Source organism: Oryctolagus cuniculus, chromosome 5 (assembly GCF_964237555.1).
Source record: "Oryctolagus cuniculus chromosome 5, mOryCun1.1, whole genome shotgun sequence".
Taxonomy (NCBI): domain Eukaryota; kingdom Metazoa; phylum Chordata; class Mammalia; order Lagomorpha; family Leporidae; genus Oryctolagus; species Oryctolagus cuniculus.
Genome location: NC_091436.1, coordinates 103,115,923 through 103,129,449, shown reverse-complemented (window position 1 = coordinate 103,129,449; position 13,527 = coordinate 103,115,923). Strand labels below are relative to the sequence as shown.

Here is a 13,527-nt window from a genome sequence, read left to right as displayed (position 1 = left end):
GCTGCTCCTCTTCCGATCCAGCTCTTTCCTATGGCCTGGGAAAGCAGTAAAAGATGGCACAAAGCCTTGGGCCCCTGCGCCCATGTGGGAGACCCGGAAGAAGCTCCTGGCTCCTGGCTTCAGATCTGCGCAGCTCCGGCTGTTGCGGCCAACTGGGAAGTGAACCAGTGGATGGAAGACCTCTCTCTCTCTCTCTCCCTCTCCTCTCTCTGTGTAACTCTGACTTTTAATTAAATAAATAAATCTTTAAAAAAAGAAAAAGATACTGTGTGACATTATTTATTTTTCTCCTAAAACTGAGTGCTCGGTTATTTGGCTATTCCTTGAGACATTACACAGTGGTCACAATCTTAGTAAAATTTAAATAATCAACTAATTTATAAAGTAAATAATAATACATATCTAAGAAACTGAGAGTTAACTGGAACATGAAATACAAAAATTCTCTAGTCACAATGAGAAAATTAGGTAAAGATTCTGTAACAGGCATTTTAATTTAATAATTCAAAGTATAGTTAAGTATGAATTTTCCACTTTGGGTACTTTAAAATTAAAATTCTACTTTTTAAAAAATATATTTATTTATTTATTCTTAAAAGAGTTACAGAGAGAGAGAGAGAGAGAGAGAGAAATATCTTCTATTCACTGGTTCACTCCCCAGATGGCAGCAATGGTTAGCGCTGGGCCAGGCTAAAACTAGGCGCTTCATCCAGGCTCCCATATGGGTGTCAGGAGCCCAACCACTTGGGCTATCTTCTGCTGCTTTTCCAGACCATTAGCAGGGAACTGGATCGGAAGTAGGGTAGCCAGAACACAAACCAGTGCCCATATGAGATGCCGGTATCACAGGCAGCAGCTTAACCCACAGTACCACAAATCTTCTACTTCTGACATGTATTATGCCCGTTTTTAATGCCTTACCAAATGAAAAACCCAACTCTCAGGTTTTCTAGGTTAGGAGAAAACTTTGTATCTCAACTGCAAACTAATATAATAATTAGTACTGTTAATCACCTACTTACAATAAGACCACCAATCTATGAACAGCTGACTTTTTTTTTAAGATTTATTTTATTTATTTGAAAGTTACAGAGAGAGAAGAAGAGAAAGAGAGAGATCTTCAATTCACTGATTCACTCCCCTGATGGCTACAATGGCCAGGGCTGGGCCAAGTGCAAGCCAGGAGCCAGGTGCTTCTTCCACGTCTTCCACATGGGTGGAGGGGTTCAAGCACTTGGGCCAACTTCCAGTGTTTTTCCCATGCCATTAGCATGGAGCTGGGTCAGAAGTGGAGCAGCCAGGACTCAAACTTGTGCCCATACGGGATCTCGGCTCTGCTAAGCCACAATGTCAGAATGCAGGCCCAAATAGTTGACTTTCAATGAACTTTTCCTATAGTTTTTCCTATAGGTATTATGGGTCCATTTTGACAGGGGAGTTGGATCAGACTGTTACTGAAGCTCAGCTGTGCATGCATGATGGTACCCCTTCAAACAGCATCTCCTCTAACACCCTTCCTCTCTCTACCCACACTGAGTCCTAAAACGACCCACGCATGCTAGGACTGAGCTTTGAGCACACTTACAGTGCATTTTAAATGATTTTATTTGTCTATCCACGGCAGTCCCCATGCGCCCCCCCCCACCCGAACACTCCAGCTAGCCACCAATTATGAATGCTTCTGTGACATACTCATCTTTGAATAATCCATATTGTCATTGGTTATAATTGCTTTGCCATCTGGTTTACTTTCACTGGGATAAGAAAAATGTAGGCACTATAGTCTGAACCACCTGAAATGAAATAATCAGCTCATTTCAGTGGCTATTTACTAAGTGCCAATATATTTTAAGATGGTGGATTGTTTAAATCTTCACAACCTAATTACTGAAATTTGATTCCCACTTTAAAGACAGAAAAATTTAGATGGTCAAGTAGCTCAAGGAACCTATGAACTTGAGGTCCACATTTAAGCTTCACCACTAAGCATACAACTTTAATGCTTAAGCTGCTTGAAGAATACATATAATGTAACTCCTAGGTAGTCTGATTTTGCACTTTTATATTGGAAACTTTTCTTTGGCCTTAACCCATAAGTGGCCCTTCCCTACATATTCAGCAACTTTCATGTCTTTGCAGTTCTCACCCTGCTTTGGTTCATCTAGTTTTTTAATCAATGTTCTTCAGCACAGCCCACTGTATTCTAGAAGAGAAGATCTCTTTTAAGGCTACCTTAAATAATTCACTAAGAGTATTATATTTGGTTTAATTATTTAAATGATAATTTTCAAAGTTTCAATTACAATATAAAATATTAGTTTAAAATATCATCTTTATAATAATATTGTTTCTACAGGAAAGTCCTCTTTCAAACATTTTTAATCATTTCACTCATTTTTTTCTACCCTCACACTCCTTACCTATAGCTACTTAATTCCAAACCATCAGAGTAATACTGCTAAAATGTTTGTCAGAACCATTAATTTTCTATTCAAAATACCTGGTGGTTTCTAATAATAACAATATTCAAAATCCTAACTATGATTTACAGGGCTCCACACGAAATGGTCTCACTAGCTCATCTGAATTACTGCCATACTTGCCATTGTTAACTGAGCTCCAGCCACAACGGTTTTGCCTCTTTACTACTATTTGAATATACCATACATGTGCTCCTCTCAGGATTTTTGCACTTACTCCTCTGTCATGGCTTGCTTTTAGTTCATTCAGGCCTCTTTTCAAATGTTACAGAAACCACCTTTGACCTCGTCCTCCCTCTTTCCTTCCCTTACCTTCCCCTCCCTCTCCTCCCTTCCCTTTCCTTTCCCTCCCTTCCCCTCCCTTCCCTCATCCCTCCTCCCTCCTTCTTTCTTTCAACTTATTTGAAAGAATGAGTTACAGATAGAAAAGGAAAGACAGAGAGAGATGGAGAGGGAGATGGAGATATTCCATTAGCTGGTTTATTCTCCAGATGGCCCCTATGGCCGAGGCTGGGCCAGGCTGAAATCAGGAGCCTGGAGATCCCTCTGGGTCTTCTACGAGGGTGCAGGAGCCCAAGCATTTGGATCATCTCCCACTACTTTCCCAGAAGCATTAGCAGAGAGCTGAATTGGAAGTGCAGCAGCCAACTGCAGGTGTCACAGGCTGAGGCCTAACCTGCTGTGTCACAATGTGGGCCATGAACTCTTGACCTTAATAGCAGTAACAGCCTCCATTACCATCTATTCCCTTATGTTCCCTTATTTTCTGCATAGCATCTACAACTTGATCACTGAGAGGCAATTCTTCCTCCCTGAGTCTTTCATTTCTGCATATTTTGCAAGCCTAGCAGTCTATGTCCCCACATCCACTCCTTTTTTTTTTCTTTTTTCTGTGCTATCTTTTTAAGGATGTCTATACAACAAATACTTTTGGAAGAGACAGATAGTGTCTTTCTCTGGAGTAAAGAGAAAGCAAGCTTCCTATTCATTATAAAGGGTTCAGCTTCCCCAAGCTCAGGGTTCTGTAATGCTCTCCACCATGTGCAATTTTATCAGGTTCTATTCACATTGCCCCACGGGTATTGAGACTTAGGGAATCAGCACAAGAAAATGCTGATCCTATGGCCATTGCTGTAAGTAATAAAGTTCTTTGTCTGTGACAATGAAATCTCGCATCTCTGGCAACTATACACAGAACTATGGCAGGCTGCAAGTAAGGTAAAACCCTAACCTCTTCATGGTTCTTGAAAGTGACACTACATATTACTTTTTTCTTTTTCCCGTTAGTTTCTCCAAAGTAATCTTTCATCAATGGCAGTTTCCTTATTTCCATATACTTTTCAGGGTACTGTTACAAGCAATATCATTTGACTTTTCAAAAATGCCTCTTTCCCCCTTTTAGTTGGGAAGACACTAAACCCAGGAAGTTTAAAAGACAAACTCAGATAAACATAATAAATCAATCACAGAGTAGCAATTAGAGACCAGGTCTAACTCCTAATTTATTATTAATTTATGACAGCTTCTTAAAAGACAACTAATTAGCTGGCGCTGCGGCTCACTAGGCTAATCCTCCGCCTTGCAGTGCCGGCACACCAGGTTCTAGTCCCGGTCGGGGCGCTGGATTCTGTCCCGGTTGCCCCTCTTCCAGGCCAGCTCTCTGCTGTGGCCAGGGAGTGCAGTGGAGGATGGCCCAAGTGCTTGGGCCCTGTACCCCATGGGAGACCAGCATAAGTACCTGGCTCCTGCCATCGGATCAGCGCGGTGCACTGGCCGCAGCGCGCCAGCTGCGGCGGCCATTGGAGGGTGAACCAACGGCAAAAAGGAAGACCTTTCTCTCTCTCTCTCTCACTGTCCACTCTGCCTGTCAAAAAAAAAAAAAAAAAAAAAAAAGACAACTAATTAACATGCTGTGTATGTATTCTGTACAATGGGAGGATAAGCACCACTGATACCAGATGGCAAATTCCTTATATGCTAACATATATAAATACAAAAATGGCAATGAGTAAAATTGAGTCTCCAAATAAGAACATGAGAGATATTAAAATGAAGACTTCTTTTTTAAAAAATTATGTACATATTCGAAAGCAGAGAAAGACAGTGAGACAGACAGACAGAAAGAGTTGCACACACTCCAGCTCACTCCCCAAAGGCCCACTATGCCTGGGAGTGGACCAGACGGCAGCAGCAGCTAGAAATTCAATCCCGGTTTCCTTTGTGGGTGGCAGGGATCCAACTACTTGAAGCATCACTTGTTTACCTCCCAGGAGGCACATTAGTAAAAAGCTGAAATCAGAAGGAGAGCCAGAACTTGAACCGTGGCATCCCAAAATAATTTACAGGTATTTTACCTGACGTCATAACTGTTCAGCCAAAATGCCCAACACTAATGCTTCCTTTATGATACATTAGGGTACATGAATAATCATGTACATAAATGATATACATAAAATAATCATGTACATAAAACTAGATTCTGCCATTCTTGGGCTATCCATTTCTCTCTCTGCCTCTCAAATAAATTTTAGAATTTTTAAACTTGCTTTTAATGTAGGGGGCAAGCATTTGGTCTCACTGTTAAGATACCTGTTGAGATGTCCATGTGCTGTATTGGAGTGCTTGGGTTTAATGCCCACCACCAGCTTCTGACTCCAGCTTCCTGGTAATGCAAAGCCTGAGAAGTGACAGCTTAAATGACTGGGAGACTGATGCCCCTATGGGAGACCCGGATTAAGTTCTAGGTTCCATGCTTTAACCCTAGTCAGGGCCATTAGCGGAAATTTGGTGAATCAATCAGCTAATGGGAGCACACTGCCTCCTAAGCTCCCCCACCACCATCTCTGTTTCTTTTAAATAAACAAAATACTTATTTAAATGTCTAAAAATCTAGATTCTGCTATTGTACTAATAACTCATTTCATTTATGTCTAAAGGAGACCTAATGGGAAAACACATAAAAATGTTTCCATTATTATAAATAGCATTTTCTCCTTGTAAAAACCAAGAATGCTGTAAACATAACCTCACTAATCCAAAAAGGTTTGAGATATATTTGAAGCTTCCTGCACAGCTCTGGGGGAAGGTTAGGTAAGAAAGAAGCATTTCCACTTGGGGTTCCTCTATAAGTCAAGTAAAATTTTGAATAAAAAGTAGTCTGGAAAAAGTGGAAAGAGTGCAGTCTCAGTGAAGTGTTAGGGAGAAAACAGCAGAAGAAACCCTATGGCAAATTAGAGGGACACGGTGGACATACGTGGAGGGTGTTGACACCCACAACTCAGGACTCCAGCAGCTGAGAGCCTAAGCACCAGCATTAGAAAGTAGGTGAGACCAGATGGCAGCAGTCCAAGCCACTGGCGATAAAGCTGCAGGAAGAGCCTAGAGGGAACCTGGATTGGAGCCCCATCGGGGATATCCTACCTGCCAAACTAGAGGAGGGGAAAAAAGGTAAAAAAGGAGGGACATGTTTCTCTCTCCCAGATCACTTTACAATGGCATCCTGTAACAAGCTGATAGAGCAGGCAGCATTTTGGACATGCATTAACAGCTGTGCCAGCTCCTATCCACACCCAGCAACCAGCTGAGTAGAGACTCCTCTGGTGGGGAGAACTAACAGAGGGCTGAGTGCTCGTGACTGTGGGAGGCTTGTATGTCAGGACTGTGAAAAACACAGAGGCTGTATGGGAGGACTCACATTGTGTCTGGCACCTTGGGCAGTCACTGTGGGAGGCTTCCAGACTCAGAGCTGTCCGCTAGTAGGGACACTACTAGGCAATCTGAGCTTATGCTGAGGACTGCACAGATCCTTTGTATGGTCCTTGGGACAGAGCAGACAAATATTATACCCATTGGGGATAGTGATCAGGCAATGGTCTCCTTTGAATAGAGGACATCAGCTGGGCAGAATAAACTTCCCTTCTGATTAAAAAAAAAAAAATGAGATTTACCACAGCAAACCTGAGTGTGTCACCTCAAACATACCCTTCACCCTGGAGCAATGAACAGACCTCCCTGGCCACACCCACTACAAGCCTCTAGATATTCACTGAAAGTACACACTCCACTTATCTACAGAGGCACAGCACAAAGATAAAAGCCACCACAGCAAAAAAGCAAAGAAGGAATCAATGAGTATCTCTACAAATGCCAAATAATAAACACACCAATTCAAGAAATAATTATAAGGAAGACAACATGACACCCCAAAAGAATACAACACTTCAATACTAGATTGTGAAGATAATGAGATTAAAGAAATGCAAGAAATGGAGTTAAAAAATTATCATAAGATTACATAGAGGTAATCAGTAGCAAATGCATGAACTACTGAAATCTGTACAGGACAAGAAAGAAAATTTCTCCTGCAAAATTGAGATCTTAAAGTGTCGCTCCCCCTCTTCATGGAGGAACGACACTAAACCCTGCCTAGGCTTCATATCTGAGTCACGGCACCATTATGCCTCCTAAGCTTCATATCTGAGTCACGGCACCATTATGTCGCTCCCCCTCTTCATGGAGGAACGACACTAAACCCTGCCTAGGCTTCATATCCGAGTCACAGCACCATTATGTCGCTTCCCGTCTTCATGGAGGAACGACACAGGACCCTGCGCTGTTCTTTTGTCTGCTCGGCCCTCCTCGGGTTTGCTGTTGGTTCTTCCCGGGTTGGCTACCATCCCTTCCACCTCCGTGGAAGGGCGGTTCCCCCTGGCCACATTCCCCACTTCCGCGGGGGAGCGGCACACCGCCGGCCGGCTCTCTCGGGGGCTGCACAGGTGTTCCTTCAGATAGATGTTCCCCTTAGATGTTCCTGGTGCATGTTGTCTCTCTCCTCCTTTATAGTCCTCTTCCACCAATCCCAACTCTGCTACCCACACGCCGGGTACACTGCTCTCCTCCAATCAGGAGCAGCTCCTACAGTTTATTGGTTGAACTGGAGGCAGCTGTGTAAAGCTGTTTCCTCCTCTCCCAGCGCCATATTGTGGGAGAGCAGATGCATAGAATAAGTCTTAATTCCAGTAACTTAGTCTAATCCGAGTTGCTCCCCACATTAAAGAGAAATCAAAATGAAATGAACACTTCAACAGAACAAATTAAAAATGCAGTGGAAAACCTTAACAACAGAATTGGTGAAGCAGAAGAAAGAATACTGGAATTACACAGTCAAACCAAAAAAAAAAAAAAAAAAAGAGGAAATTAGGAATCTAAAACACACTGTTCGGAATCTACAGGATCCTATTAAATGACCCAACATATGAGTTCTAGGAGCTCCTGAAGGCATGAAAAGAAAGGATTAGAAGGCATTTTTGTTGAAATACTAACAGAAAACTTCCCTAATTTGGAGAAAGAAAGGGACATCCAAGTACAGGAAGCATATAGAACTCTTAACAGACATGAACAGAGAAGATCTTCACCATAACACATTGGAATCAAACTCATATAAATAGGATCAAGTTTCTGATAATAACAGTAGATAAAATTAAAAAGGAGAAAATGTTCCAACATGGGAAGCAGTCCACACAGCAGACTCATAGAATGACAATCACTTTAAGTAACACTTTGACCTCAGAATCAGCCCTAAAGGCATTCTGATCTGGCTGAAAAGCCCGTGAGAGTACTTCAGGCATGGAAAGTCAAGACACTGTGGCAAAAAATGTCCTACATGAAGGATCTCTGTGAGTGAGAACCCAGTGGAAAGAAGTGGCCATCAAAAAGGGATGTACTTTTCTTCAAAGGGAGGAGAGAACTTCCACTTTGCTTATGGCCTTGTCTAAATACTGATGGAATTTGTGGACTCAAAAGGCTTCCATAGCCTAGGTAGCTCATGTGAAGAGCCTCAGGTGGTCACTGACGTCATACCTAAGAGTGTTAATTGTTAACAACAAGAGTCACTGTGTACTAACTTCTTGTGCAGGATCTCTGTTCTCAATGAGTTGTATTATGAGAGTTAACTGTAAAACTAATTCTCAGGGGTTTTTTTTGTCTGTGTGTATGTTGTGTGTGTGCAAATTGTTGAAATCTTTACTTAGTATAGAGTCGGTCTTCTGTGTACAAAGTTAATTGAAAATGAATCTTAATGGAGAATGGGACTGGGAAAGGGAAAGGAGGAGGAGGATGAATGGGAGTGTGGGTGGGAGGGTGGGTATGGTGGGAAGAATAACTATATTCCTAAAGCTAACATATGAAATTTGTATGCCTTAAAAATAAGTTAAAATAAATTTTTAAAAAAGACAATAAACTTTGTTTAACATGTAAAAAAATTATAGCCTGGGGGCTGACCACGTGGCAAAGGAGGTAAAGCTGCAGCCTGCAATGCTGACATTCCATATGGACACCAGTTCTAGTCCTGGCTGCTCCACTTCTGATCCAGCTCTCTGCTATGGCTTGGGAGAGCAGTGGAGGAAGGCCCAAATCCTTAGACCCCTGCAGCCATGTGGGAAGAGGCTCGAGGCTCCTGGTTTCAGATGGGCATAGCTCTGGCCATCACAGCCATTTGGGGAGTGAAACAGCAGGTGGAAGATCTCTTTCTCTCTCTTTCTGCCTCTGTCTTTCTGTAATTCTGCCTTTCAAGTAAATAAAATAAATCTTTTTTTAAAGAAAAATGTAGTCTGTAAGTTTGTCAGTCATTTGTAATTCATGCCTTACTATTTCTAGAAATATGGAAAAAATTTGAAGCATCTGAGAGCATAACATTTTATCCCGTATACTAAAAAATATCAAGTTATATAAAATATTTGGGTTCAAAAGCCATATATCTCAAATAAGATAAGTCTACTATATCAGTAACAGATACTGATCTATGGCTCGGAGTTCTAGTATGCTTATAAATCACTAAATCTATTATTTCATAGTATAAAACTACCTTCAATATTTGTAAAATATAAAATCTCTTTCTGAATATTAAATTTCATAGACAACATGATTATGACTTGGTAATTAAAACCTTACCCTTCTCAAGTGAAGATTGAACAAAGAACTAAAATAGTAAATACAAAAATATAATGAAGCTGAATAGATTACTAAGGTTAAAAAAACATTACCTTCCAAGGTGATTTTAATGTTAAGTCAATTATCACCATTGCACTTACTGTATAAGTTATAGCTGCCAACATTCCAAGCAAGGTCAGAGAACTAATGGAAAATGACAATGCAGCTAAACCATCTGCGAAGAAAGAAAAACTCTGTTAAAAATACACATCTATAGTACTCAAAGTATATATTCAGCTAATTAACATAAAATACAAAATCCAGATCTCTGAATACATTCTGAAAGAATAAAACAAATAAATGTTACCATGTCCCTGAAGTGTTAACTATAAAATTTCTTCTTCTATTTGTTGAATTCTTTTCTTAGTGTATGGTTAAGCTTATGATTATAAAATAAACTGAGGGGCCAGTGCTGTGGCATAGTAGACTAAGCCTCCACCTGCGGTGCCAGCATCCCATATGAATGCTGGTTCTTTTCCCGGCTGCTCCACTTCTGATCCAGCTTTCTGCTATGGAATGAGAAAGCAGTGGAAGATGGCTGAAGTGTTTGGGCCCCTGTACCCACGTGGGAGACTTGGAAGAAACTCCTGGCTCCTGGCTTGGGATCGGCTCAGCTCCGGCTGTTGCAGCCATTTCGGGAGTGAACTCTACCTCTCAAAAAAAAACAAAACTCTTAAAAATATGTAAATAATTGACACTCTTATTTATGATGTCAGTGATCAGCCGAGGCTCTGTCATGAGCTGCCAAGGCTATGGAAGCCTCTTGAGTTCGCCAACTCCATCAGTATTTAGACAAGGCCATAGTCAAAGTGGAAGTTCTCTCCTCCCTTCAGAGAAAGGTGCCTCCTTCTTTGATGGCCTGTTCTTTCCACTGGGATCTCACTCACAGAGATCTTTCATTTAGGTGTGTGTGTGTGTGTGTGTGTGTGTGTGTGTTTTTTTCTGCCACAGTGTCTTGGCTTTCCATGCCTGAAATACTCTCATGAGCTTTTTAGCCAGATCCAAACAACAGGAGTCGCTGTGCACTTACTCCCCATGTGGGATCTCTGTCCTTAATGTGTTGTACTATGTGAATTAATGGTATAACTAGTACCCAAACAGTACTTTATACTTTGTGTTTCTGTGTGGGTGCAAACTGTTGAAATTTTTACTTAGCATATATACTAAACTGATCTTCTGTATGTAAAAATTACTGAAAATGAATCTTAATGAATGGGATGGGAGAGGGAGTGGGAGATGCGATGGTTGTGGGTGGGAGGGAGGTTATGGGGAGAAAAAGCCGTTATAATCCAAAAGTTGTACTTTGGACATTTATATTTATTAAATAAAAGTTTAAAAATATGTAAATAAATAAACTGAAAGTATGTCATTATAAAAACTAAAAGAATAAGAAAGAAATGAGGAGAGAAGGTGGGAACATGGGAGGGAGCGTAGGGAGCATAGCGTATATGAAATACTTGAAATTTGTTCAACTTACATAAATTAAAAATAATGGAAGCAGAGTCACACAGTGGAAGCATGCTGGGCCCATAAATAAAAAATATAAAAAAGGGCTCTTGACAAATTGATTTATAAAAGATCTTGCAAACTAGCTAAGATTTTCTTTCCTTTATCCCTTAAGAAGAAAATTATTAGCCAATTATCAGTTATTAAAGAAGCAACAAAATATCACATGCTCAAAACTTAATGAAAAGATTGGCCTTTCTCAAGGATGGATTCTGATAAATAACATTACATGGGAAAGCCATGAGCCTTGACTGTTTATTGCTTTTCCCTTCGATCTTAATACTTCCAGTTTCTTTGTTCTTAATTTCCAGGTAAGTTTTTAATATATATAGCCTAAGATTAAAATTCTAAGTTTTTCTCACTTTTTAGTTTAGAAGGGCTAGCCTGTCCACCTACTAAGAAAAATAAAAATAGATTCAAATGTGACACCAAAAAAGAAATACTATGCAAGCAAGTTGAATTTAGGACATATTTAAAGAAAGTCAATAAATGAGGACAGGATCAATACTTTCAAATGAATATATCAGATTATATAATGAAATACTTTAATCTGAGTATCTTCAAATGATAGTAGTAATTTTTCTAGTTTTCATACAAGTCCTATCAGGCTTATATTGATCTAGTTTAAATGCAGGTTCTGTGGGATGAACTACAATTTTTGATTATTTTCCTGAATTCATGTTAATCCTTTCAAGGATTTTAATACAATTATAATGACCTGTCTTAAAACTCATACCTCAGTTTTACATAACATGTAAGGAGTATATGAGAAAAAATTCACAAATTATACAAGGTAGCTTTTTAAGCCTTAACTTAAAAAAACTATTATTTTATAGAATTAAAGACATTTTGATGCTATTACTTTCTTGATCTTACCAGAATTACGAAGAGAAGGTGTTCATACAACTAGCACATAATTAAATAAGAGACATATAAATGTGAAAAAAAGTCTTAGATTTAAAAAAATGAAATATTATGGTACATTTGACAAATCAAAAAGTTAATATTACTAATGTTCAAAATAATCTAAACCACAGAACCCAAAGTTAATTATTATGAAGTATGCATATTTGGGTAAAGGATGAGTAAATGAGTACTAAAGACATCCATAAATGTCCTCGATATGGTAGGGCCTATGATTTGAGCACATATATAAAATAGATACTGCTGATAAACAAGTGTGTACTATTTATAAAATACATTATTCTGGGGCTGATACTGTGGCACACAGATTAAGCCACTTGCTGTGATGCTGGGATTCCATATAAGCTCAGCCTCGAGTGCTGATTGCTCCACTACCAACCCAGATCCCTGCTAAAGCACCTGGGAAAGCAGTAGAAGATGGTCAAGGTTTGGGCCCCTGTCACCCACATGGGAAATCTGAATGGAGTTCCAGGCTCCAGGCTTCAGCCTGGTCTAGCTCTGGCCTTTGGGGCCATTTGAGCAGCTAATGTAAAATCTCTCATTCTAACTCTGCCTTTCATATTAATAAATAAATCTTTAAAAACAATGTAATGCATTGCTTCATCAAAAATAAATCAACCACTTATATGAATGAATTTTAAAACATTAGTCTAGACATACACAAAAAAGAATCATAATATATGATGTTATTAATGATACTCAAAAAAACATAAAACTGGCACAGAGTGGCAAAAACTGCAATTGGAGTAGCTGTCAAGGGAGATGATACTAACTGAACAGACACATTGAGAAAACTTCTGGAGTGATGGTTATGTTCTATTCTTTGACTGCAATCACTTACACTGATTGCATGCACACATATAAGAACTATGCATTTTATTGCCTAAAATACACAGAGAGGTAAGGTGATGTACAGTAAGATTAGATATAAAGAATAGCTGGATGGCTGTTTTGGACATAAAACAACAGCAGATCCACTGGAATGAGTGAAATGTACTCTAGAATATGGTGCTTAAGGATTGAGATAAAAATTAAAATGAATACTAATGAGAAGGACATGTGTTTGGTCCAGCAATTAAGATATCTGTGTCCCATCTCAGAGTGCCTGGGTTTCCTGACTCAGCTTCTAGCCAAAGCAGACAGTGACAGCTCAAGTACCTGGGTTCCTGTCACCCATATGAGACACCTGCACTGAGTAACCAGCTCTCAGTTCTGGGTCAGCCCTGGCCACTTGGGCACTTGAGAAACTGACCAATGAATGGGACTTCTTTCTATCCATCTATCTGTCTCAAGATAATGAAATCACAGAAATGGAATAATCCTAACCACATAAGTATTGATAAAAAATATACTAAGTTGAAGCAAAGTATAACATGAAATGATGTTTAGGGCAGAAGAGAAGATACTCAAAACACCTGAAGGAGTTAACTACAAGAAAAGAATCAATTTATTTCTCAGCAATAGGATCAACATGTATAAATCTTGATAATTCAGTATTAGTAGATGCCAGAACTGCTATCCTTATTCTTGCTAGTATCAGCAAGATATTAATGGACCACAATTTACAAGATGAAATCTTAAGTGGAAAGCAAGAAAATTAAGAAGTCCCACAGCAGCTTCCAAGTCTTAA

At 39.7% G+C, this 13,527-nt stretch overlaps 1 protein-coding gene across 2 annotated transcripts in view; it reads right to left on the bottom strand.

Moving 5' to 3' along the window:
• Window positions 1–13,527, bottom strand: part of LMBRD1 (LMBR1 domain containing 1) — a 148,975-nt gene that overhangs the window by 81,478 nt on the left and 53,970 nt on the right. For both annotated transcript variants that reach the window (XM_008263085.4, XM_070073909.1), the window contains exon 7: window positions 9,569–9,642. In XM_008263085.4, coding sequence (XP_008261307.2) covers window positions 9,569–9,642 — 74 coding nt within the window. The remainder of the gene's footprint in view (window positions 1–9,568; window positions 9,643–13,527) is intronic.